The sequence below is a fragment of the Lepus europaeus genome, chromosome 3 (assembly GCF_033115175.1).
Source record: "Lepus europaeus isolate LE1 chromosome 3, mLepTim1.pri, whole genome shotgun sequence".
NCBI classification, from domain to species: Eukaryota; Metazoa; Chordata; class Mammalia; order Lagomorpha; family Leporidae; genus Lepus; species Lepus europaeus.
In genome coordinates this window covers 152357055-152384670 of record NC_084829.1, presented here as the reverse complement: position 1 = coordinate 152384670, position 27616 = coordinate 152357055, and the positions used below count along the sequence as shown (strand labels likewise).

The 27616-nt window shown below is 47.8% G+C and overlaps 1 protein-coding gene across 2 annotated transcripts in view; it reads right to left on the bottom strand.

The window, feature by feature from the left end:
- Positions 1 to 4171: 4171 nt before the first annotated feature.
- AKAP12 (A-kinase anchoring protein 12) overlaps positions 4172 to 27616 on the bottom strand; it is a 113611-nt gene continuing 90166 nt past the window's right edge. For both annotated transcript variants that reach the window (XM_062186928.1, XM_062186927.1), the window contains 2 exons: positions 6881 to 11849; positions 4172 to 5231 (listed from right to left, as the gene is read on the bottom strand). In XM_062186928.1, coding sequence (XP_062042912.1) covers positions 5228 to 5231; positions 6881 to 11849 — 4973 coding nt within the window. In that variant the 3' untranslated portion in view covers positions 4172 to 5227. The remainder of the gene's footprint in view (positions 5232 to 6880; positions 11850 to 27616) is intronic.

Genomic DNA, 27616 nt, shown 5'->3' with positions numbered 1-27616 from the left:
GAAATAAAACTTTCCCTTCTTACAAAGCTCCCCCTGAGTATTTTAGCGATAGTAACGAAAGGTGGACTAATACAGTCCCAAACTTTTTTATTCTGTTTGTGTGCTCACCTGTTCACTCCACATTTACCCTGAATCTCACAGGACTCTCAACTTGAACTTTTCCAAATCTGTTCTCTCTGTGGCCTGTGTGAGTGGCTCCCTAGCCAGGTATGCAATGCAGAAGCTTCATTCTTTACTTCCTGCTATTCATGCGACAGTCTTCCAAAATTGTGTCCTGTTCATCCTGCCTAATAGCTCTTGATCTAGCCCCTGGCTCCCCAGCCAAACTGCCACAGTACTAGAGGCTATTATTAGCTCTTGCCTGGATGATCCTAACAGGATGTGCAAAGTTAGTCTCCCAAACTCCAGCCTTAAATCTCTAGAAGCTGGGCACTACTAGCATTTTAGGTAGAAACTCCTTTCTCAAGACTAGCCTGTGCCTTGCAGGATGTCAAGCAGCTCTGACCTCAACATACTACATACCAATAACCCCTAGCCACTGTGGCACCTAATACAGGGGCAGCCAGTACAGGAGGCAGAGTAGGGCAACATCTCAGCCCCCAGCACTGCCTGGACTCACGTGGGAAAGTCATCACTTTCCTGCTAAGCCATGTTATTGATGTCCTAGGACAAATCCCCTACAGTTATTGTTTCTGTAGAAGCCTCGTTATGTTTAGGTGTCATTTTCAAAAGGCAATCCCATCTGCTTTTCTAGGAATTAGGGAAGCATCTGAGGTTAATAGGGTTCAGTTAGAGCAAGCTCCAGTTTTAAAATTGGCCTAATTTTCAGTATTGCCTCTGTGTTCACAAATTATACCAAGTTGTTGGGATTAATAGAATAAACAAGGAAAAGCACAAGGTTAAGAATTAGGGGCCGGCGCTATGGCGTAGTAGTCTAACCCTCTGCCTAAGGCACCGGCATCCCCTGTGGACGCCGGTTTGTATCCCGATGGCTCCTCTTCCAATCCAGCTCTCTGCTATGGCCCGGGAAAGCAGTAGAAGATGGCCCAAGTCCTTGGGCCTCTGTACCCTTGTGGGAGACCTGGAAGAAGCTCCTGGTCCCTGGCTTCGGACTGGCCCAGCTCAGGCTGTTGCAGCCATTTGGGGAGTGAACAAGTGGATGAAAGATCTCTCTCTTTCAAATCAATCTTTCTTTTAAAAAAAACTTTTAACATCAACAAGCAACGGACGAGTATGCAGTATTCTAAGACGACTTCACTCCTAAATGTGGAACACTAGAAAAGCCGTGGAACTTTCCGGTAGACAATAGTGCATGTGACAATTGTCTGACAAGGTTCTGATGACACAATTCTGATGTCCAGCTGTAAAAAATAATGGGGGAGGGGGAGTGGGTATCTGGCTTAGCAGTTAAGATATTGTATCCCATATTTGAATGGGTGGGTTTGAGTTTCAGCTGTTTCCAGTTCCAGCTTCTTGTTAATGGATATACTGTTAGCAGCAGCAGGTGATGCCTCAAGTAGGTTATTGCCACCAATATGGGAGAAATGAACCAAGTTCCTGCTCCCAGCTTTGGCCTATCCATCCCTGGCTGTTGCGGAATATTTGGGCAGTGAACCAGTGGATGTAAGCTCTCTCTAGCATTGAAAAACAAAGGAGGGGGTTGATGAGGGTGCATTAAGTTGTGACAGTATCTTTCTTTTTAAAGAAAAAACAGGCCGGCGCCACGGCTCACTAGGCTAATCCTCCGCCTGTGGCGCCGGCACACCGGGTTCTAGTCCCAGTTGGGGCACCAGTTCTGTGCCGGTTGCTCTTCTTCCAGGCCAGCTCTCTGCTATGGCCCGGGAAGGCAGTGGAGGATGGCCCAAGTCCTTGGGCCCTGCAACCACATGGGAGACCAGGAGAAGCACCTGGCTCCTGGCTTCGGATTGGCGCAGCGCGTTAGCCGCAGCGGCCATTTGGGGAGTGAACCAATGGAAGGAAGACCTTTCTCTCTCTCTCACTAACTCTTACCTGTCCAAAAAAAGAAAAAAGAATGTTTGTCATTATGGTATCCTCATGTTCTGAGTGACTTAGCCCGGCCCCATGATGCCACTTAATAGTTGTAGCTTTCTCATCTCACATGTGGAAGAGGGCACAGATTGTTTTCCTAATTCCAGATACAGAGACTGGAGGCAGTGAGAGATTTGGTAATGAGCAAAAGCTTGCATCAGATGCTCAAGAATCCCAATAGAGAGAGAGTTTTGGATTTGGATTTCCATGGCACTGGTTTTATGTTCAGGTCCCAACCTCTTACCGTGTGCGGATCCCTGGACTGTGTCCTCTTCTTGGAGAAAGGGGGTCTAACTTTCGCTCTGGCTATTGCTCGCCATTTCAGAGGGGGTTGATGATACAAAACTTGTATGTAAAACTGTATTTGGGGGATTCAGAGGTCAGCCACAGACCCGAGGTTCTCTGGGAACCAAAAGGCTAAAAACCACTTGCAAAGACTTTAGTGTATCCACACCTATCTCATTTATAAATCTTCACTTCAAACTCCCAGGACTCTGTGGACCACCTCACAAAGGCTGGCTTAGAGTTGAAGGTAAAACACGTGTGATGAACCCAGGTGAAATTACAGAAAGACGATCCATGGCATTTAATTAGATTGCATTTTATTTAGAGAAATGAAAATGTGCCCCCAAACAGAACTAGGAATCAAAAATTGTCTGGCACTAGAGGTAACTGCTAAGCTTGAAGCTTATACTGAAAGCTAAAATTCCAAGCCCTTGACTATCTTTAGCTCCAAACATCAAAGGAAAATATCAGAACAATATCTATATACAGAGAGAGGCAACACATGGGAACCATAAACAAAGTCACCTGAGGAGGAACATTTACTATTCCTCAATTACAAGAAGCGAAAGAGTTTACAAGTCTTGCATTGCCCTTAATTGTACATGGTTCCACAGTGATGCCAAAAATAGCAAAATTGAGGCACTTGCTTCAAAGTCTGCAGTTGACACTTGATTATGATGCTTATCAATTAACAGCTTTAGAATTACAAAACAGAACTGTATTTCATGCTGCTGTTGGTGTTCCATGTACTAATGAAACAATGAACCCAGATGGAGAGCTCGCACAGAAGCAATTCACGACACACTCAGATATTAACACCACGGAAAAGCTGATGTGGAGACCAGAACCACCTGGCTTAATGTGGCAAGGAAATGTAACTTCACAAATGTTGAATCTGTCGCAAACAGTACAATGTATCTCCTCACCAGAGACAAAGCTAATCAATATGAATCCCTTATAAACTGCCATCATCTCCAGTATTTTTTAGTTGATCTTCAAAAATTGACATTAGCACTTGTTAAAGTCTCAGTTGGCAAAAAAAAAAAAAAGGTGTTTTAATTTGGAGATTTTAACACTGAATATTCAAACACAAGTGGCTATGATATACATATGAAAATAACTCCTAGAAAGGTATTAAATGTTTTCTGACTACAAGCCCATACACAGGTATGATGAGGTGTCTTACAAATAGAGCCAATTATTTATGTGGTTGGGTTTGCTAACTTAGGGAAACTACTTACAACTGAAATGTTATCAATTGACAGTCAAAATTTTAATTTTCAACTTTGAGTGATGAGTTTGAATAAAACTTAAGTACATATGTCAGACCCATTGTATTTGTGAAAAAGTGGAACTTCACACATATAGATGGGTGACAAACTGTTCTTTATGTGACAATTGTCTGACAAAGTGCTTTATGTGTCAGCATGACTCATTGATTTTTGACATTTAAAAAAGTTTCTCAAGATGATCATTTAGATAGGGATTTTCACTATTGAACCTTTGTTTCTAGAGACATTTGTCATTGTTAGAAACCAAAAATACTTGTATTAACGCAGCAAACTGACTCAAGAATTACCAGATGGTAGAATTATATCAGCAATGCCAGTCTGAACAGCTACTGGTTCATTTCAACAGAACTTCTGTGCCTCCACTGCCTCTGAGACATCCAGCTCAAACCGGTGCAAAGTGAGTCTTCCTGTGGTTGACTGTACTAGAAACTTCCGGCTTATCTGGTCATTATCATCTTCATCTCATCATTGCGCTCATCTTACCATCCTAACACACTAAACATACTCCCAGGCTTCCTAATATCTAATAAACCAGAAAATCTAAGTGAAACAAATATTTTATTTAAACCAGTTGTCAAATGACAATTTATTCAAATGAACATAATAATGCAACATTGTTCTTAAAGAAGGGGTACAACTATGGCACAGACACAATCCAGTATCTATCAAAATACCATTTATAAAGAACTGGACTTATTCCTCTCTGTGTGTGAATGTGGCCCAGCATGTGAGAGTTTTAAAACCAAAAGCTTACAATCAGTTCTTTTCTTCACCACATGAAAAACATCTCACGACTCTGCCTTAGGAATTTAGCCCACTCATCTGTCCGAACAGCCATTACAATTAGGAGAAAAGACGTTAATCCACCACTGAAAAAAGTTTCTTTCCAAATTCTGCTGGACTAGAAAGAAAAATTTCACAGTAACAATGGAACATTCTGCACGCTTCAAAATGCTTTTTATTTTTAGCCCACTGTGCATAATAGGAAAGTGACCAATTTCAGAGTATTACTAAGCATAGATCTAATAATCAATAGTGGATTTTTTTTAAAATAAGAATTGCACCTGCTGATCAGGAATGTTACTTGTAGGAAGCTCTGTTTTTCACATGTTATAACTGAGGCTCGAAGCTTCCCGAGGTTTCACTATGGGTGCATGCCCCATCACCTACTGGGTGGTAGAAAAGGCTTGTACTGTCCTGCACATTTCCTTAAACGTTAAGAAAAAAAATATACACTAGATACAGAAGGAGGGTTACATAAAACATACACGCACACAAAGAATGATAATCCAGTTTGAGAAGCAGAACTAGGTATTGCCAACTCCAGTTCCAGGTTAGGAATTTAGGACCTTAAATCAGAAACATTATATGGTAACAAGGTAAAATAACAGGAGGGTCTTGAAAAAAGGAAATGTTAAAAGGCTGGAGCTCCTGATGCGGCCTCAGGATTGTCGCGGGCTCTCCCGAAGCGAGAGCAGAGGATGGGCTGCTCTCCCAGCTCGCTGTCTCCAACACTGGTCTTGAGTCTCAGCAGCAGCAGCAGCACTCCTTTTCTTCCACCAGCCATCTTCACAGTCTGCTCTTGGGAGTACACACCGAGCTTAGCTGTAGAAGGAAGAACCACAGAAAATCAATCTCTTTTTCCTCTCTTTTCTCCAAAGAGTAGTTGGAAAAGTGGACTGCATCAGGTGGGAACCCTAACAATACCATAGTTTAACTCTGCTAAAATGAAAAAAGATGGGGCAGGTATTTGGCACAGCAGTTAAGATGCCAGTTGGGGCACCTGAATCCCATCTTGGAGAGCCTGGGATCAAGTCCTTGCTTTGCTTCTGATTCCAGCTTCCTGCTAATGTGCACCCTAGGAGGCAGCAGATGATGGCTCAAGTGCTTGGGCTTCTGCCACCCTCATGGGAGGCCTGGATGGAGGTCCAGTATCCTGGCTTCAGCCTGGCCCAGACCTGGCTACAGCTGGCAAATGGGGAGAGAAGCAGCAGATGGGAGGTCTCTGCCTTTCAAATAAAAAATGAAAATACATTAAAAATCAAAAGCAAACTGTGTGACAACATTTCTAAAAAAGATTTATTTAGTTGTAAGGCAGGGTAGAGACAGAGCTTTCATCTGCTGGTTCACTCCCCAAATGGTTGCAAAGGTCAACACCAGGCCAGGCTGAAGCCAGGAGCTTCATCCCGGTCTTCCTTGTCAGTATAAGGGTCCAAGTACTTGGGCCATCTTCCACTGCTTTCCTAGGCACATTAGCAAGGAGTTGGATCAGGAGCAGAACATATATGGGATGTCAGCATTGCAGGCAGAGGCTTAACCCCCCTTGCCACAATGCCAGCCCCATGATCTAACATTTAAAGATGAAACATGATAAAGGCCCATATTGTTTCATTCTGCACTACTACAAAACTAGTGACTGCAGTAGCACACAGTCAGGGTCACCATGTTCACCGAAAAATTTTTAAAAATGCTTGCTTATACTGCTGGTAAAAAAAAGAAATCCACCACTCCTCTTCCTGCAAAGAAATATAAGTGAAATTTCAAGCAGTCTGACAGAAACCTACTTTTGGCTCCTACATTAAAACAATAACAACAACAAAACTCAACAAGCTAGTCAGTACAGTGCTGAGTGAACAACACCTCCCCTTTATTTTCTTGGAAAGCAGTCACATGAGGGGTAAAAAAAAAAAAAAAATGACACCTTTAATTCCATATCAATGATCCCAAATGAAATTTTCAAGAGGAACAAAAGCCATCCTGGGGCCGGCGCTATAGCGCAGGGGGTTAAAGCCCCAGCCAGCAGTGCCAATATCCCATATGGGCGCCGGTTCGAGTCCCGACTGCTCCTCTTCTGATCCAGCTCTCTGATAGCCTGGGGAAGCAATAGAAGATGGCCAAAATCCTTGAGCCCCCGCACCCACATGGGAGACCCGGAAGAAGCTCCTGGCTCCTGGCTTCAGATCAGATCAGCTCTGGCTGTGGTCATCTGAAGAGGTAACCAACAGAATGGAAGATCTCCCCCTCCTCCCCCCCCGACTCTACCTCTCTCCGTAGTTCTTTCAAATAAATAAAATAATTCTTAAAAAAAAAAAAAAAGCCATCCTAGATCTTTGACTCTAGTCAATAGTTATTTCCCCAACTGAAGGCTCTCTATAAAATCATAATTATTTGAACTCCCAATTTCTTTATAACAAATTTGCTATTTAAGGATTTGAAAGAAGAAAAAATGATTTCAGGAGAAAATGCTTACTTACACGATGTTCTGGGATTCTGCAAGTTCGGACTTCGCTGGCTCTATCTCCTGTTTCTGTGTCTCCTCCTGCATTTGGGCTTTACGCTCCTTGTCTGACTCACTATGCACTCTTCCTTCCTGAAACTCTATTTCCTGGGTACCTTCCATCTCTTTGAGTTTTGGTCCATTTGTATCCGAGGACTCTTTGGTTAAGCCTTCTGTGGCATCTGTGTGTGCCACTGCTGAGCTCTGGTTCTCTGGGTCACAGACAGCATCACCTTTTTCGCCTTCTTTGGACTCAAGTTGCGACTTCTCTGTTCTTTCTCCTAACATAGCTTGACCCTCTTCTTCTGGTACAGACAGTGCTGTGGTGCTGCCCTCCTCTTCCTTGGATGTGAGAATCTCCTCTTCAAGCTGCTGGTCACTGACACTGGAACTGTCTACCTCACCGGTCAGGATGGTCTCTGAAGCTGCACTGGCATCTCTGCAGGGATCTGCATGCACCTGTCCCACTGCACTGAGTTCTGACTCCTCTTTGGCTTCAAGAACAAGTGTTTCTTCCTGTGCACACACCTGATGGTCACTGCCTGCCTTCTCTGGTTTCTGTCCAGCTGCCTGGCTGTCAACTGTCACCTGGTGCACCTCTGTCTGCAAGTCGGATGTCAACATGTCAGTGGCTGTGTCTTCTGTGCGTACAAACTGGTCCACAGCTGTCTGAATGATGTTTTGGACAAGTTTACTGCTCTCACTCTCAAGTTCCAAAATCTCATTTTCAGCCTTCACCCCTTCCTCTTGCGCTGCACTCACTTTGACATCCTCACAAGCGGCCTGCTCACCATCTTCCTCTGATGTCCACTTCTGTGATGTGGTTTTGTCTCCTGGCTCAGAACTTGCATCTTCTTCAGCACCAGCACCTACCATCACTGGTATCGACTCTACCTGAGCATCAGGCACTGGGGACACAGCATCTTCTCCTGGCTGAGTCATCAAGTCATCTTTTTCAGAGGATTTCTCTTCTGGTACTAAATGTGCACCTGCAGACACCAAAGTCTCACCTGTTTCTAAAATCTTGACAGTTTCACCTAAGACCTTCTCCTCCACTGCTACAGCTGTAAGAGGTAATGATGCCTCAGAGCTTTGAACTTGAACTTCTACACATCCTACCTCCTCTTGCTCTAGGCAAGCAGGACTTTCTTCTAAACTCACTTCCTTTTCTGTATCTGTGACGGTCACCTCATCTGTCTGAACCAGCTGCTTGGTGAGCTCTGTGGACGTGGGAACAGCTGTCTTTTGGTCAAGTCTCTCTTCACTCACCTGGGTTGGCTTTGCTTCACTTTCCTCACTTTCTACTTCAAATTTCATCTCTCTCTCCTCTGGACTTGGAACAGTCTTATCATGACCCTTGCGTTCAAGATTAGCATCATTTGGACACTCTGCTTCTTTAACTACTTCTTCTTTGAAGGGGACTTCTGTTGCCTTTTCCTGCCCAACTGTTAAATCCATGTCTGCAGACACCTCACTTCCTTTGTCTTTCATTTCATCAGCAAACTGGCAGGCCTCTTGTGTTGCCTCAGTCTGGGACAGAATGGGTGCAGTTTCCACTGATGGTTCTTCCTCTGAATGTTCTAGAACTTCTTCCATTTTTGTTTGTTCTTTATTTTCTTCCTGGGACTGAAGAGTAGATGGTGCTGGAGGGCTCTCTTTCTGTACAGACTCGGCCTCTGCTTCTATGATCTGTGATTGGGTGCCAGTTGTGACCTCATGGAGCTCCATGACCCCAACTTGCTGTATCATATCTAGAGTTTCAGAATCCGCCACAGGGGTGTTTCCATTGGTCTCACTGTCTGTAAGGGTTTCAGTGGGGTCAGGGGGAACAGCCTGCTCCACTATAATTTCCTGGTTTTTTTCCTCAGCTAAGATTTCAGCTTGACAAGTGCTTCTAAGCAGCTCACTAGACCCTATACTCTCTATGACTTGAGGACCTTCTCCGAAGCTTTCAGTGGTGGTCTGCACAATCACCTCGCCATGAACAAAATGACCTGTTGTAGTTTCTTGTACGTGTCCTTCCAAGTCTACATGTATCTCTTTCTTCAGATCCACCTGCACAGAGTCCTCCTCTGCTTCTTCCACCTTCTCTAGTGCTTTTGATGCTACTTTCTGCAAGGTGGGAACTGTGTCCTCTGGGCCACTGGTGTCTGGGAGCTGTGATTCCTCTTTCACTTTTTCTGCAACTGCTCGTAGAACTGCATGAGTCCGCCTCTCTTGATCTTCTATGTCCAGCCCGGCACCTTCTACCTCCTGAACAGGGGTGGCTTCCTCTGTGGTGTTGGGGGAGTCAGTCAGTTGGGAAACTGCTGACACCATTTCAGTGGTCTCTTCAGCACCAGATGCTTCGGTGGTTTCTTCGGCAGCAAACATCTCAGCAGTTTCCACTGCCACCACAGCTCCCGGAGTTAATTCCCTGGCACCAACAACTGTGTCATCGCAGGCATCTGGACTCTCTGGTACAGCTTTGGGAACCTCAGGGCTTTCTTCTGCTGTGACTTCTTTTCCCAACTCCTCCCCCATGGGTGCTGTGGCTTCCTCTTCTGCTGGTTCAAGAGGTCCTGTCACTGAAGTGGATATCCAAGAAGGAGACCTTTCTTCCACGCTAGTAACCATTATTGTATGAACCTGACTCTTACTGAGCTCCTGGGACACAGCAACAGCCATTGGCTCAGCCTTCTCTGGGCTTGTCTGGGCTTGCTGTGCTTCCATTTTCTCCCTTTCCACGGCATCATACTCAGACAGAGGCACAACGGCTGGGACATCAGGGTCATCTTCGTTGGCGTCTGCTGGCCCTGCATCTTCAGCAGTAGCCTGTTCATGTTTCCCATCTGGCCTTTTCTTTCTTCGTCCAGGAATAAATTTCTTAATCGAAACCCAAGATTCTTCTTTCCCAGGTTCAACATCTGAGACTGAATGTTCTGGAGCAGAGTCCTCATTTTTCTCTTCCATTTTTGTCTTCGATTTTTTCCTGGCGGTGACTAATCTTTTAAATGACTCCCAGGTGGAAACACCCTCCCCTTCAGAGGGGCTTCCAGCTGGCTCAGGTGAGGAGCTCCCTGGCCCTTGATCACGTTCTTGGGAACCCGTGAGGATGGCATCTGACCCTGCTTCTTTGTCTTTCCCGGCCTCCTCTGCTTTCTGGCTGTCTCCACCCATCGTTTTGGGTCCCCCTTCCTCATCAGAAGACGATGCTTTTCTTGCTCTTTTCTTGGACGATCCCACACAAATTAAAGCTTCCCAAGAGACTGAAGTGTCCACCTTGCGCTTGGGCTCTTCTGGCTTGGGCTCTTCCCCTGTTGCCCTGACTTCTTCTTGAATTTCGGAGGCCGCGCTTTCTGTGGAAGACAAGGTGGCGCTCTTGACCTTGTCCAGCTCGTCCTCTTTGTCACTTTCAGAAGGCCTCCGGACGCGTTTCTTGGGCGTCACCATCTTTTTGAAGGAAGCCCAGGGAGTAACACCTTCTCTCTTCTTCTCTCCGTCGGAAGCGGCTCCTTCTTCAGCGTCCCCTTCCTGGTGTCCTTCCGCCATCCCTTTCTCCACACAAATGATCTCCTCCGGCTCGTCGGGCGAGGAAGCAGAGCTCTCGCCCCGCTGCTCGTCGGCACTATCGGGGGACTCGGCGGGAGCCTGGCTGTGTTCCCCGGACTCTTCGTCTCCCGCCCGCTTCCCTTTCTGTCGCTTTCCGGAGAGCTTCTTCAAGCCAGTGCTGGTAAACAGTTTCTTCAGAGGGCTCCCTTGCACCTTGGCCCTCTCCTGGGAGGCCAGCGCGTCCGCCTCGCTGAGGATGCCTTCGGGGGCCTTTGCGAGCACTTTCTCCTCAGGACTTGGTTCCGGCGGCTGCGTCTGGTCCGCGCTAGAAACCAACGCTTCCGGGGGCTCCTCAGCAGCTTCGGCCGCGTCAGCTCCGGCGCTCGTCTCGGGCGATCTTGCAGGCGGCAGGGCCTCCGTGGCCTCGTGGCGCGCGGCCTCTGGCTCCTCCGGCGGCCTCTCCACGCTGCTGACGTGGACTTCGGCAACGACCTCCTGAAAGACTTCGTCCTTCTCATCAAACACTTCGGTCGCCAGCGGAGCGGCTCGGTCGCCGGGCCCCTGCTCTGCCAGGGGCAGCTCGACCTTCTCGTACTCGGCCGACAGTCTGGCCTCGGCCACGCTGCCCGCGGCCTCGGGCTCCTGGGCGGGCGGCTGCTCGGAGGCCGGCGAGGCTTTCTCGGCGCCGCCCTCCGTGTGTCCGTGTCCCTCCGCGTCTCCCTTTTCCGGCTCTTGGTCCTTTTTCTTCTCGGCGGCCTCCGGCTCCTCGTCCTTGGGCTTCCTGAAGCTGGTCTTCTTGCGCCAGCCGGCCCAGCCTTGGGTGAAGAATTTCCTGAAGGGTGACGCTGTCTCGCTGGCCACGGGGCTGCTGGGAGACTCTGGGGACTTGCTGGGCTCTTTCTCTCGCTTTTCGTCTCCTTCTTCATCTCTGCCCTCCTCCGCCGCTTGGCCAGCCTCGGCAGGCAGCGAAGTGCCCGTGTCGCTCTGCTCCTGCACGGGGCCGTCCTCCGGCTTCTCCGTGGACTGCTTCAGTTCGCTCTCTCTGGACGCCGCTTCCCCAGTCTCGCCGCTGGGCTCCTGGTGGTCGCCAGCCCCAATGGACCCTCCTGCGCCATCCCCTTCATCTTTTTTGACAGTGATCAACTGGACGGTGTCAGATTTCTCGGTCTTATCCTTTTTCACGGTGAATTTGAAGCCGACAAACTTGAACACTTTCTTAAAGCCAACATCGTTAGCCTGGGACTCAGTAGGCTGTGCGAGCTCTTCCAGATTGCTCTCCGAAGAAGGGATCTGTTCGATGATCTCAGGCATGTCCTCCTGCCCATCCTTGGTGATGTCTCCAACAACCGCCGAGTCTGCAGCCATTTCTTTAGCCGAGTCTCTCTCACTCACATCTTCAGACTCTCTCTGTCCAACTGTTAACAAGGGGGAGGGCGGAGAGAAGGGGAAAAAGGATTAGGACTCAAGAAAATCAAACGTTTTAAATCATCCATCAAGACGCTCATTAATGTCAGGAAAGGGTCTTAGAGATATCTGTGAATCTTAACAGATTAGGTCATGTCTGCTTCTTCCAGGTTCCAGGGTGCCACCTCCGATCTTTCTGTTCCCTGTCAAAGGGAATGTAAACAAACTCAACTAGCAAAACATTAGGCGCCAGGGTCTGGCACAGTAGTTGAGCTCCCACTTGACACACATACCTACATCCCGTATCAAGGTGCCTGGGTTTGAGTCCCAACTCTGTTTCTGATTCCAGGGCCCTGCCACCCTTGAGAGGCAACAGCTCAAGTGCTTGGCTCCCTGCCACCCAGATGAGAAACCTTAGAGTTCTGGGATCCCAGCTTCCATCTGGTCTAGCCCTGGCTGTTGCAAGCATTTGGTAACTGAACCTGCACATGGCAGATTCTGTCTGTCTGTTTTTCAAATAAAAGTTAAAAGTTACACATAAGTAGGCAAACTTCACTAAGGCTGATCAACAAGACAGCATGATCTTCTGTTACAAGGTAAAACAGAATCACATTTCATGCCCCAGATTTCAAAATAGAATCTATCAAGTCTAAGGTATAGGGAAATCTATTTATTATATATATTTATGAAATATCTATCTAGATTGGGTTAGATGAATAAGCTAAATAGCAACACAACGCTAAAGGAACCGAACTCCTTGGAGATACTCCAGGCAGGCTCATAGAAAGTGGAGGAACATTTTATTGTGACAGAAAGGAAATGTTCACTAGCCATCAGGGAAATGCAAATCAAAACCACAATGAGATGTCATGTCACCCTGTCAGAATGGCTATTATACAAAAGACAGCAACAAATGCTGGTGAGGATGTGGAGAAAGGGGAACTCCTACACACCATTGGTAAGAATATAAATTAGTGCAGCCACTGTGGAAACAGTATGGAGATTTCTCTTTTTTCTTTTTTTTTTTTTTTTAAGATTTTTTATTTGTTTGAGAGGTAGAGTTACAGACAGTGAGAGGGAGAGACAGAGAGAGAGGTCTTCCATCTGCTGGTTCACTCCCCAAATGGCCACAACAACTGGAGCCATGCTGATCCAAAGCCAGGAGCCAGGAGCTTCCTCCGGGGTCTCCCATGTGGGTTCAGGGGCCCAAGGACTTGGGCCATTCTCCACTGCTTTCCCAGGCCATAGCAGAGAGCTGGATCGGAAGTGGAGCAGCCAGGACTAGAACTGGCATCCATAAGGGACGCCGGCACCGAAGGCGGAGGATCAACCTACTGCACCACAGCGCCGGCCCCTGGCTATTTCTTTAAAAACTAGAAATAGAATTTCCCTGTGATCCAGCAATCCCACTGCTGGGTATATATCCAAAAGACATGAACTCACTGTATCAAAGAGTTATCTGCTCCACCATGTTTATGGCAGCATTGTTCACAACAGCCAAAATATGGAATCAAGCAAGGCGTCCATCATCAGATGAATGGATAAAGAAAATATGGCATGGGGTATATGTGTGTGTGTGTGTGCTAATATTATTATTATTATTTTTTTGACAGGCAGAGTGGACAGTGAGAGAGAGAAACAGAGAGAAAGGTCTTCCTTTTTCTATTGGTTCACCCCCCAATGGCCGCAGCACGCTGGCCAGCACACCGCACTGATCCGAAGCCAGGAGCCAGGTTCTTCCTCCTGGTCTCCCATGCAGGTACAGGGCCCAAGGACTTGGGCCATCTGCACTCCTGGGCCACAGCAGAGAGCTGGACTGGAAGAGGAGCAACCGGGATAGAATCCGGTGCCCCCACCGGGACTAGAACCCAGGGTGCTGGTGCCGCAGGCAGAGGATTAGCCTAGTGAGCCGCAGCACCAGCCAATGTGTGCTAATATTATTCTACTATAAAACAAAATGAAATTCTATCATTTGCAGCAAAATGGTAGGAGCTGGAGAACATCATGTTGACCAAAATAAGCTAGACACAGAAAGATAAATGCCACATACTCTTCTTTCTGTGTGGGAACTAAAATTTTTTTAATTTAAAAAAAAGCAAATGCCCATGTGTGTCAATTTTGCTATAAATACAGTATTTTCTCAAACTTTGGTCTGTTTTTATTTATTTAATATTTACTTATTTATTTGAAAGAGTTACAGAGAGAGAAAGAGAGAGAGAGAGTCAGTCATCCACTGGTTCACTCCTCAAAAGTGGCCAGCCACCGTAGGGAACCAAGCAATCATCCATTGCTTTTCTTGGGCCATTAACAGGGAGCTGGATTGGAAGTGAAGCAATTGGGCATGAACTGACACCCATATGGGATGCCAGCATTGCAGAAGGTAACTTAACCCATTGCACCATGATTCATGATGTTTTAAACCTTTGACAAATAAATTTATAGGAATTACACATTACTAGAGTTTTAATGATTTTGTGACTTTTAAAATTTATGAGAGAAGTTGAATATATTTTTCTTTGATTGCTGCTTATAACCCTTGCCTATTTTCCTGTTGGATTATAGTCTTTTTACCTTTTATTTAATGCACTCAATATAGTAGAGTGATTAAGCTTTTGACTATAATGTAAATTAATGTTATTTCAAAAATAAGTAAAATATTCAGAAAAATTAAAAATAAATATTTGTCAGATAATTATTTTAAAAAGAGGAAGGAAGTAAGGAGCTCAAATATGGTGGGGGTGTGTCAAAAAAACATAAGGGGAGCCGGCGCTGTGGCGCAGCGGGTAAGGCTGCTGCCTGTAGTGCTGGCATCCCATGTGGGCGATGGTTCGAGTCCCGGCTGCTCCACTTCCGATCTAGCTCTCTGCTATGGCCTGGGAAAGCAGTGGAAGATGACCCAAGTCCTTGGGCCCCTGCACCTGTTTGGGAGACCTAGAGGAAGCTCCTGGCTCCTGTCTTCAGATCGGCACAGCTCCGGCCATTGCGGCCAACTGGGGAGTGAACCAGCAGATGGAAGACTATTCTCTTTCTCTCTCTCTCTCTCTCTCTCTGCCTCTCCTTCTCTGTGTAACTCTGATTTTCAAATAAATAAATATTAAAAAAAAAAAAAAAAGCACAAGGCCAGCTGGAAGGAGCTCCCACTGACCAAAATTTGAAGCATAAAATTATTTTGACATTGATGTTACAACACATTAAATAACATTTTTAAAAATCCAATGAATTGAGAGTAATCCTTTTAAAAAGATTTATGAGAGAGAGAGAGAGAGAGAGAGAGAGAGAGAAAGATCCCTTCTATCTGCTGGTTCACTCTCCAAATGGCCATAACACGCCTGGGCTGGTTCAGGCCAAAGTCAGGAGTCAGGAACTCCATCCCATGTATCAAGGACTCAGGGACTTAAGTCCTTAAGCCATCATCAGCTGCCTGCCAGGACGCACATCAGCAAGAAGCTGGATGAAAAATGGAGCAGCCAGGTTTCGAACCAGCATTCCAGTATGTGCCACAACACCTGCCCCAGCAGCATTCCTTTTTAAAGCATGTATCATCTCCTGAGGTGAGAATGCTTTAGGTTCCCATTTGTTCTTATTTTTTTTTTTTAAGATGTATCTATTTAAGCCGGCGCCATGGCTCAGTAGGCTAATCCTCCGCCTTACGGCGCCGGCACACCGGGTTCTAGTCCCAGTCGGGGCACCGATCCTGTCCCGGTTGCCCCTCTTCCAGGCCAGCTCTCTGCTGTGGCCAGGGAGTGCAGTGGAGGATGGCCCAAGTGCTTGGGCCCTACACCCCATGGAAGACCAGGATAAGCACCTGGCTCCTGCCATCAGAACAGCGCGGTGCGCAGGCCGCAGCGCGCCTACCGCGGCGGCCATTGGAGGGTGAACCAACGGCAAAAAGGAAGACCTTTCTCTCTGTCTCCCTCTACTGTCCACTCTGCCTGTCCAAAAAAAAAAAAAAAAAAAAGATGTATCTATTTAAAAGGTGGAGTTACAGAGACACAGAGGTGGAGAGAAGGAGAGGGGGAGAGGGGAAGAGAGAAAGATTGATCTTCCATCTGCTGGATCACTCCCCAAAAGGTCACAACGGCCAAGGCTGGGCCAGACTGAAACCAGGAGCCAGGAGCTTCATTTGGGTCTGCCACGTGGGTTCAGGGGCCCAAGCACCTGGGCCATCTTCCGCTGCTTTCCCAGGTGCATTGGCAGGGAGCTGGATCAGAAGTGGAGCAGCCAGGACGTGAACCAGCACCCATATAGGATGTTGGCGCTCTGCGGCTTAACCTGCTATGCCACAGCTCCAGTCCCTCATATGATCCTATTATACATCAACATTGTTATAAACTCCCAGTTAAATCTAAGGATTTCTGGAAAATTTCCATGTAGCATTTAAAATTCTCCCAATTATAAAAGCATACAAGAAACTTTCTGCACACATTTCTAATGCAACACAAGGGATGACATTTTTAAAATGATGGATGCCATCACTGGAAACATACTGTATAAGAATGGCAAACTCCAACAACAAACTCTCTTCCAGCACAGTTGCATTAAGTATATAAATATAAGACATATAAGTATATAAATAATTATATAAAGCATATAAGTATATAAATATACGACAAGTATCCTGCCATGAAGCTGAGGTTACAAATGAACACTGCTAACATCGTGGGAGACAGCAGGTGTTTACACACAGCACTTCCCCTCACTAGTCTCCCTTCATCTCCCAAATCTGTTCCCACAAACACTTCTTCTTTTCCTTTTTCATTCTAGGAGAACTGAAATATTTGCAGTCAAACCTAGGGGGCCAAAGATGATATTGTTTTTCCCCAAACATAATTCAGTATAGCTAAGCAATAGTCGCATGTTCTCTCTATAGAGTGAGTGACAAACTGAGCACATAAAAAAAAAAAAAAAAGGCATACAGGAATTTAAATCCTAACTGGTCAAATGGTCCGTTGTTTCTTGGAGCTAAGTAACCGCAAGAGCTACTGCTGGTAGAGCAAGCTTCAGACTGGACCCCTCCTTGTATAGGCTGGACACAGGGAGCAGGGCCCTAAAGTCAGCCATGCAGACTTCACAGGGAGACCCTGATCCGTGGAATACGGCTTCTACCGCACCATCAAGCACCTGTCAGGCACCTAATGGTTCAAATCCTGCGGACAGGCTCCTACACGACCTGCTCTGGCAGCCAAGGTCATTTAAATCAGATGCCAGAGGGAAAGCCAGCTGCCCTTGCACACCTGTACATAATCTGCCCCAACCATGTGCACTCACCACGGCTGCCCACTCGGTCAAATCCACATGGAAGCCTGCCCTCTCCCCCGGCCTTTTAAAGTTTAGTTCATTAATTTGAAAGGCACAGTAAGAGACAGAGGGAGGCACAGAGGAAAAAAAAAAAAAGATCTTCCATCCCCTGGTTCATTCCCCAAAAGGCTCGAGGCCAAGACTAGGCCAGCGGGAAGCTAGGAGCCTAGAACTCCGTGCAGATCCTCCATCTGGGTGCAGGGATTCAGCCACTGCTTTTCCAGCCGCGTTAGCAAGGTGTCGGGTTGGAAGCAGAGCAGCTGGGACAGGAATCACAGCGGCTACACCACAACACCGCCCGCCCAGGTTCCATTATGTCACGCAGTGCGCAAGGCCTGTTCCGTCCCATTCAGCATCCCACCCTTGGCTCGCCGCCAGGCTCTCGTCCCTTCCTGCCCCCTCGCTGCACCCTACCGCTGTGACTTCCCCCTGACAAGGAAGAAGGATGGAAAACCCACACACCGCGTCTGGCACTAAAGGCCACGTTCGCCGCTCCCGGGTTCCGCGCCTGCAGTCGCCCGGGCAGGGCGAACAGCCGCTGGGAGGCGCACGCTACTCACAGCAAAGGTTACTCCACCAGGGCATGGCGCGCGGCGGCCGGCCGGGGCAGGTGCAGCCGGACGGGGGCCCGTGAGGCCCGACCTGCCCCTCGCGGCTGCCCCATCGCTGGGCGCAGACTGTGCCCCGCAGGCACCGGCCACGCGGCTGACGGGAGTGTCCGTGGGGGTCGCCATGCACGTCACAGAGGCCGGCCCGGCTTGCGCTCCTCAAGCCGCCACAGGTGGCTCCCAGCATCATACAGAGGGGCAGAACTAGTCCTGGCCAAAGGCCTGCCCAATGGCTGCCAACCATCTTCACCCCGGGTGCATACGGTGCTTCTCTTACCCGCCACGTCATCACGTGCTCAGCTCTGAAGTCCACACTGCAAAGCCATGGCGCATGGCATGGCAGGAAGCTGTGTGTGGACCTGGGCTGTAAAAGCTTTAAGTTCTTGAGTACAGTCCGAGCCGTAGAACGAACGTCAAGGTACAGCTCACTTGGTCACTGCATCCCGGCAACACTGGCAGCGCTGAGCACACAAACGGTACAGTTAATTCGCAGGTGAGCCTGGCGTATTAGGCAGACTCTTGCCGTGTGACCCAGCAGACAGAGCCCCTTGGTATTCACCCACATGAGCTGAAAACTTTTCTTCCATACCAAGAACTGCACAGCGATGTTTACAGCCACTTTATTCACCATTGCCCAAACTTGGAAGCAACAAAGATGGCCGTCAGTAGTTGAATGGACACACAGTGGAACATCCAGACAATGGAATATTATTCCGCACTCACATGAAATGAGCTGTCAAGCCATGCAAAGACCCAGAAGCAGCTTAAACGCACAATGCTGGAGCGAGCACTGGCACAGGGCAGGAATGCTCACACCCCACAGTGGAGTGCCTAGGTGTGGGTCCCGGCTCCAGTCTCCATTCCAGCTTCTCTAATGGACACCCTGGGAGGCAGCAGGTGATGGCCCCAGCACTTGGGTACCTACAGCCCATGTAAGAGACCCAGACTGAGTTCTGGGTTCCTGACTCCCGCCTGGCCCAGCACTAAATGGAGCAGGCGTTTGAGGAGTGAACCAGGGGATGGGTGCACTATCATGCTCTCTCTCTCTCTCTCTCTCAGTGCCTTTCAAATAAATAAGATACTTAAATGAAAAGAAGAATGCATATTTATAAGTGAAAGAGGCCAATGTCAACAGGCTACTGGCTGATTCCAGCTGTATGACATCTGTTTGATTCTGGCTATACAACATTGCGGGGAAACAAACACTGAGGAGGCGATAAAAAGAGCAGTGATCTGAGAGCAGATCCTGTGATGGAAGGCATGTCACTGTGCATCTGTCAAAACCCAGAGACCATGCGACACCACGAGGGAGCCCTAAGGTACGCCAGGAGGTGTCCGTGTGGGCTCACAAACACGCCACTCTGACAGCAGAGTACGGGGCAAGGGTCGCATAGGAACTCTGTATCCTCTCCTCAGTTCTCTTAAAGAAGAAGAAAAGTGACTTTACTTTTATTTGAAAGGTAGAGAGACAGATGTAGAGATCTGTCACCAAATGGCTGCAACAGGCTGAAGCCAGGAGCCCCGAGCTCAACCCAGTTCTCCCACATGGGTGGGACCCAAGCGCCCGAGCCATTACTACTGCCTCCCAGGGTCACATGAGCAAGAAATTGGAGTCGGAGGCGGCGCTGGCCCTTGAACCCTGGCACTCCAGGACAGGATGCCCACTTCCCAAGTGGTGTCCTAACTGCTGCACCGAATGCCCAGCTCCCTGTGCAGCCAGCATCCCACAGTGGGTGCCTGGTACCCCAGGAGGGCTGAAGGCTGGTTGGGAATCAGCCAAACCAAAGCAGTAAACAGGAGCTAAACATAAAGTTTGTCTTTTTCATAGAAAAAGTCAATCCCATATACTTTCAAAGAATAAATTTTCCAAAGGTTATTACAGCTTTTTACAATTCATGAGTGCTACTTACAACAAATATTTCAACATGTCAACTCCCCCACTTGGATGCAAAATTGCTGTATATTTAGAGTGGAGAGCAATTTAAATTCTGTATCAGGGTGAAAAGTAGTGTAATGCAGGCTTATAGTCAAGCTTTTTATTAAAGATTTATTTGCAAGCAGAGTTAGAAAGGGAGGAGGAGAGAGAGAGCAAGCGAGTGAGATCTTCCATCTGCTGGTTCACTACCCAAATGGCCACAACAGCCAGGGCTAGGCCAGGCTGAAACCAGGAGCCAGGAGCTTCTTCCAGGTCTCCCACGTGGGAGACAGAGGCCCAAACACTCAGGCCACTCTCTGCTGCCTTTCCCAGGCCATTAGCAGGGAGTTGGATCAGAAGTGGTGCAGCCAGAACAGGAATCAGTGCCCGTATGGGATGCTGGCGTCACAGGTTACCTGCTATGCCATGATGCTGCCTCCCCCCCACCCTGGAAGTCAGGCTTCTTTTAAGCAAGGGAAGAATCTATACATCCTACCTACCCACTCTGTGAGTGACTCGGAAAATCACCTGGCCATCATCAGCTTGCAACCGTCAAGGTAAAGACTTAATAAAGCAAATTCAATGTGTGCTAAATGAGGGGGAGGTGTGTGGCAGCAGGATATTTGCAGGCTTATTGGTTGAAGGGAAGAGGGGAAAACCAGTTCTACAGGGGGAGAAATGGGTAAAACCTCAGCGTCAACCTAGGAGGACAGATGGGACTTGCGTGCGACACCCTGAGCAGGGCCCTACAGTGTTCTGTGTAAAAATGATCAACCCAAATAGAATCAGAGGGAACCTCACACACACAGACTGAGGGATAGGGTGGGAAGGGGAGAGGAGACAATATGCTTTGAATACATCCATGTCTCAAGGCAAAGGCTACAGCAACGTTCCAGATCAAAAAACACTGGCACAAATACGCACCCTATCACATCACCATCCGAACCGCTGCACAGGCTTTTGAACAGCAGAGGGCAGCATTGAGCAGCGTGTGGCTGCCTACCTGCTGCTTTTCATGATGTTCAGGCTGGAAGAAGCTGCAGAAACCTACTGTATGCCAAGTGGAGGTGTGCTTGGAGATTCCGTTAAGTTGAACGTCCAACTGCACCTATTCTTACCCCTGTATTCCAGAAGAAGCATTGCTGGGACAGTGAAGGGGCGCCGACATCTCCCATTAGCCTCCTGCCTGCTTTTTTTCACTTGTGGAGATCAGGTCCTTTCCCCCATGGTGGACCCAGTGCAGGTAAAAGGCGGCTGGTGCACTTCCTCTCCTTGCTTTCTCTGCTCTCCCCAGCTCCACTGTATCCAGTGCACCAAAACCACGCCACACTGCCCAGGTCTGGCTGGAGACAGATTCCCCAGGCGACCCCAGCATCATTTTCCATCCATCATTCCCACCCAGTTTGTGGTGAGCAGAAACCTTTGAAAAGATGTTTTTATGTGCCCCTTGCTTGCTGATTCTGGGTGAGTTACGAGCTGTGGCTGAGTGAACAAACAGAGAGGCAGTTAAATGCATTAAACACACACACACACACACAGTATCCCATGAATATGTATGGTTTTTATTACTTAAAAAAAATTAACAGAGGCAGGCATTTGGTTAAGATGCTACTTGTGACATCCCCTGACACCCCTTATCGGAGTGCCAGGTTCAAGTCCGGACTCCCCTCAGGATTCCAGCTTCCTGCTATAGTGTGCAACCTGAGACGCAGCAGGTGATGTGTGGCTCAAGTACTTGAGTCCCTGTCAACCACGTGAGACCTGGATTGACTTCTGGGCTCCTGGCTTTGGACTTGCTCAGGCCTCAATATGGCAAGCATTTGGGGAGTGAACCAGCAAATGAGGTATCTCTCTCTCTCTCTGCCTTTCAAATAAATTTTTAAAAATTTTAAATCTAGGGGCCAGTGTTGTAGCATAGCAGGTTAAGCCTCCACCTGTGATACTGGCATCCCATATGGGCACCAGTTTGGGTCCAGGCTGCTCCACTTCCAATCCAGCTCCCTGCTAATATGCCTGGGGAAGCAGCAGAGGATGGGCCAAGTGCTTGTGCCCCTGCATCCATGTGAAGACCTGGAGGAAGCTCCTGGCTCCTGGCTTCGGCCTGGCCCAGCCCTTGCCATTGTGGCCATTTGGGGAGTAAACCTGAGGACAGAGACCTTTCTCTCTGTCTCTCCCTCGCTCTGTAACTCTGCCTCTCAAGTAAATAAATAACAACAACAAAATACCAGCCTGACATATGTGGGGCATTCAGGAAGAGAGGCTCTGGCATAAAGGGAGTTGGTGACTAACAAGAGACCCACAGGAATAAGAGAGACGAGGTGGGCGGTGAAGCATAGCCAGTTACGCCACCTCTTGTGGCATCCACGTCCCATACGGTAGTGCCTGAGATCGAGTTCTGCCTCTGCTTCCAGGACAACTTCCGGCTAATGCACACCCTGGTAGACAGCAGCTGATGGCTCAGGTACTCAGGGTCACTGCCACCCACGTGGGAGACCAAGACGGAACTCCTGGTTCCTGACTTTGACCTGCTCAGCCCTCGCTGTTGCAGGCATCTGGGGACTGAACCAGTGGGCAGGAAGATCTTTGTCTCTCTCCCTGTCACTCTGCCTTCCAGATAAATAAATAAGTAAATCTTGGGAAACAATGATAGAGGCGACTTCCACACAGGGGAGTTCATGTTCACGAGCTCACACTTAACAGAGTAGAATCTAGGCACAACTACACTTCATGGAGACCTTCCATTAACACTGACTTTTGGGGCCAGTGCTGTGGCACAGCGGTTTAATGCCCTGGCCTGAAGCGCCAGCATCCCATATGGGTACCGGTTCTAGTCCCGGCTGCTCCTCTTCCAATCCAGCTCTCTGCTATGGCCTGAGAAAGCAGTGGAAGATGGCCCAAGTCCTTGGGCCCCTGCACACACATGGGAGACCCAGAAGAAGCTCCTGGCTCCTGGCTTTGTATTGGCGCAGCTCCGGCCATTGCAGTCACCTGGAGAATGAACCAGCAAGTGGACGACCTCTCTCTCTTTGCCTCTCCTCTCTCTGTGTAACTCTTTTGAATAAGTAAATAAATCTTAAAACAAACAAACAAACAAAAAAAACCCACAAAACTGACTTTTAACTTAAGGCTTCAAAACCTCCTTCTTGTGCTATGCTTTTTAACACGTCAGCCCCCTATGGAATTCTCTGCCTTAGATTGGTCCAACAGGAAGAAGCAAATCAAAAAGCCTAAACCTCAAAGCATCATCGGTGCACGGGTTCCCTTTTTTGGCCCCCAAACAAGTCCTTCCCCAGCCACCACCAGCTTCAGAGTGGGCCTTTGTCAACAACGTAGAATCACCATCCTGGCAGGACGGAGAGGGGCCATGCTCGGGACGGACATCACTATGCATCCAGCAAGCCACCCAAATGCCCACAGATTCACGGTGCCGGGGTCCTGCCACAAACAGCTCTGCCATCTCCCTGGGGATCAAAGACGCCCCAAATGGGAGTGGCCCGGTGGACACCTGGGCCAGCTACTCCCCTCCTCACCTGGTCCTGCTAGCCACTGTTTTCCTCCTGCCCCACAGATGCCTAGCAGGGTGGGAACAGGCTGCAGTCCTTCCTGTGGTCACCCCCATAGCCCCAAACACTGCATTACAGGCACGTTCCGTGCCAACAGATTTTTCCGCTTGAAGCATTAGTGCAAGCAACATCACACGTGTCGTGCATCTCTGAAGAACATCACCACAGAAACCAAATATTTTTATTCCCTTTTTCTGGGTGGAGACAGGGATCATATGCTTGTGTGGGACAGCGTCTGTGTGTTGAAAACATCAGTTGGAAAAAAAGTTGATTTTAAAAATGATGGTGAAAAGGCTATCATTGGCCAGCGCCGCGGCTCATTTGGCTAATCCTCCACCTGCGACGCTGGCACTCCAGGTTCTAGTCCCGCTGGGGCGCCGGTTCTGTCCCAGTTGCTCCTCTTCCAGGCCAGCTCTCTGCTGTGGCCTGGGAAGGCAGTGGAGGATGGCAGTGGTGCTTGGGCCCTGCACCCCGTTGGAGACCAGGAGAAGCACCTGGCTCCTGGTTTCGGATTGGCGCAGCGCACCATCTGTGGTGGCCATTTGGGGGGTGAACCAATGGAAAAGGAAGACCTTTCTCTCTGTCTCTCTCACTAACTCTGCCTGTCAAAAAAGAAAAAAGAAAAAAAAAGAAAAGAAAAAAAGAAAGAAAAGGCTATCATTCACTTAATTTCCTTTTTTACAAAAAAAGTGTTCATTTAATTGAGAAGCAGAGGAACAGAAAGACACAGAGAGGGCCGTCCTCTGGTTCATTCCCCAAATGCCCACAAGAGCCCCTGGCTGGGGATGAGGCCAGGAGCTGGGAGCTCAATCCAGCTCTCCCGCTGGGTGGCAAGAAGTCGGTTACAGAGCCATCACCACTCCTCCCCAGGTCTGCATCGGCAGGAATCTGGAGACAGGAGCCAAGGGCAGGCATTAACCACTGCCTGGCCCTCTGGTACAGCATGTGAGCATCGTAACTACTGGGCCAACACCTACCATCTTAATTTTCTGAACATACTCTAGGAGGCAGAGTCCACAGCAGGTGCATCTAAGTGTGTAAGATGCAAAAGGTTGGCAGGGGAAAGTGGTCGGGCCCCCATCGCCAAGCCGAAGACCCAGACTGTATTCCCAGCTTCTGGCTTCCACCAGGCCCAGCCCAGCCCACCCCACCCCAGCTCTTGTGAGCATTTGGGAGGAGAACCAGTAAATGAGAGCTCTTTCATGCACATGCGCTCCCTCTCTCAGATGAAAAAACAAAAGTTGAAATTTCCAGCACAGAAATCCCATTTTGTCAGAATTTTCAGGAGTCTCACACTAAGATGTTATTTGCTACTACTACATTGACCTGTAAGAAATACCGCCATTTAGAAAATAAATCCCACGAGATCTACAATGTGTGTGTGTGTGCAAATATACTTTTTCCTTGTGAAAATACCCACAGTTCCCCACTAAGGTATCAAAGGCTCCATGATCCCCTAGTGAAGGCCCTGATCCACCACGTGGCACCGGCCCCACAGCACCTCAGCTCACCTTTCTCCACTCTTCCAGATACCTGGAGATGAAGAAATAATGCTATAACTTGTTTCCTTTTAAAAAGCTTTAGGGGCTTAAAAGAAAAAAAAAAACAAACTTTTTTTTAAGGAATATGTTGAATTATGCTACAAAATGTTGGTGTTTTCATTGTATTTTGGTGACATAACATCATCATTCCTGGCAGAGAAAAGTTAAGTACAATATTGCAAAAAGAAAAAGAAAAAAGGTAATAGACGTCTTCCAGGCTCACAACATCCAGGACTGTCAGGAGGACGGCTTACCGTGACATCTGGAATTGATTAACTCCACCCCCCCCCCCCCCAAGATTTGTAAGCATTGTTCTGGAATTCTTCCAGGAATTCTCTGCATTCTACATCTAACCCCTCCTGTCCTACACACCCAACTCCCCTTGTTCTAAAGCTCATTAAGCACAAATCCTCCATGTGGAGGTGATTAACTAGGATTCAGACTCAGAGAAGCCAAGCCCTGGACAGGAGCGCAAGGTGACATCATCGTAGGCTCTGGTTTTCACAGGGATCTTTCACTGCAGGGCCCTAAACGTCTGAGCATCACTGAGCAAGCGTTACATCTCCTGCACACCAAGAAACAGGTCTTGTAGGAGGGAAACCTGGTTAGGCGTCCCATGAGCTGTGAACCCACGAGAGGCCTGCATGACCAGAAAGAGGCGAACTAACCCCTTTCTGCAGGATTATCACGAGGAATACATGAAAACCTCCGCAGAGCACCCGTGCTCCGTACGTGCTGATTATTATTATTAAATGAGCAGGTGCAGAGGTAACCAGGACATATCCCACAAGTCAGCTGACGACCGATCGGCCTCTAAAGCAGACTGCAAACAGCCACATGCAGGGTGTGTTTTTCGACTTGCAATCCAGAAGGTGCCTGCACCTCTACTGGAGGATCCTCCCCCTGGGTTTACCTTAGTGATGAGGACTAACTTGCCCTAATTTCTCATGCTGTTTCACAAAATTTGCAAATCATTATCAGCAGTGAATCTGGACAATCTGTGTCAGAGAAAACAGGAAAACCATCCTGCTAATTCAAGAGGCTCCTTTTTTTTTTTTTTTGCGGGCCTGTCATTGAGATTGTGTGGGAACAGGGGCATCTCTTTCATCATGGTGTCAAATCACTTATTTTCTGGCTCTGGAGCTATATCACGGCTCTTGGGAAGGGAGGCACCGAGGCTTCGGGAATGGGGAAAGTATCGATGCCAACAGTCATTTCACACTCCAAGTTCCACTGCATACATTTCAGCATGAGCCAGGCGGAGGGGAAGTTAGTGTGCGACAGATTCTGCCTCCTTTCAGAAATGAAAACTTGTCCCTAAGTAGTCCCGTTCTCGGATTGTGGGATTTAAACACACTCCTCCTCAAACAGTCTACTACTAAAGAGGACCCCAGCATTTAAACAAGTAATCCCAAAGATGCAAGAGACCTTGGATATTTAACTAATTCTTAAAATGGACATTTTACAAAAAGCCCTTATTACTTTTCAAGATGTAACCAGCCTTTTACAGACTCTGATTACAAATCTTCCTTATCAGCACAATTTACAGAGCAGAGAGGAAAACAAAAGACAGCTGAAAGTCCCTTTTAGTTTTACTTTTTCCACTATGAAAACATTTATTTGCTGTTAATTTTTGGAGTTAAGATTTTATAGGCTGGTGCCACGGCTCACTAGGCTAATCCTCCGCCTGTGGCGCCGGCACCCCGGGGTTCTAGTCCCGGTCAGGGCGCCGGATTCTGTCCCAGTTGCCCCTCTTCCAGGCCAGCTTTCTGCTATGGCCCGGGAGTGCAGTGCAAGATGGCCCAAGTGCTTGGGCCCTGCACCCCATGGGAGACCAGGAGAAGCACCTGACTCCTGCCATCGGATCAGCGCGGTGCGCTGGCCGCGGCGGCCATTGGAGGGTGAACCAACGGAAAAGAAAGACCTTTCTCTCTGTCTCTCTCTCACTGTCCATTCTGCCTGACCAAAAAAAAAAAAAAAAAAAAAAAAAAATTAGACCATCCTTCCAACTTTTTCCATTCATTTATCATTCTGTTGAAATTATCTGGATCAACTGTTAAAAGCCCCACTGCCCCAAATTTATGAGCCCTTAATGACTGCTAAAAAGGACCCTAAGAAACCCAGCATGAGATAAACTAATCAAATAATGAATATAGTAAGGATCGCATTGCACACTTAAAGTACCCAGGGAAAAAGTGATGACTGGGGAGGCTCCACCCCCAGCTACTGCTCCTGATCGGGGAAGCCATGGTCAGGGCTGGGCATTTGCATATTTCATTCATAAAAAAGTTAATGATCTGGAGAAACCAGAGAACTGTGTCTTGATTTTTAAAAATTTTGTCTACTTAGTAATAGTTTCAAGGTATCAGGTAAATCTTCCTGCTAGATAAACAGTAGAAAGGCCAGTCAACTTGGGGAAGGAATTTTAAGGAAATCTCAAAGTAAACAAGCTCATCTATAGGAAGCGAGAGGTATTTTTAGCTCTGCTACACTTTCACATTCATTTAAAATTCCATAGGAAGACAAGACTTTGCAAAACCAGTTGCATTGAGAAAATTATTCAGCCCTAGAGATTCTACCCTGCACTTTTAACGCTTAGGACTTGGCAGTAATGATCAAATATTTTAAAGAGCTGTGCTTTCAACCTAAATTAGCGGTTGGAGTTGAATTTTCTGGATCAGGGGAGGAGGGAGAGAGGAAAGAAGACACAGGGGAGCTGGGCAGCAGTACAGGTGCATAACACACAATTAGGGGTAAGAACATCCTCCAAGTTTGATGTGTACAATCTATCGACAAGTGGGTAACTCGTATTCACAACCGGATTTCTAGAAAGCATGCTGGAAAGAACCACTT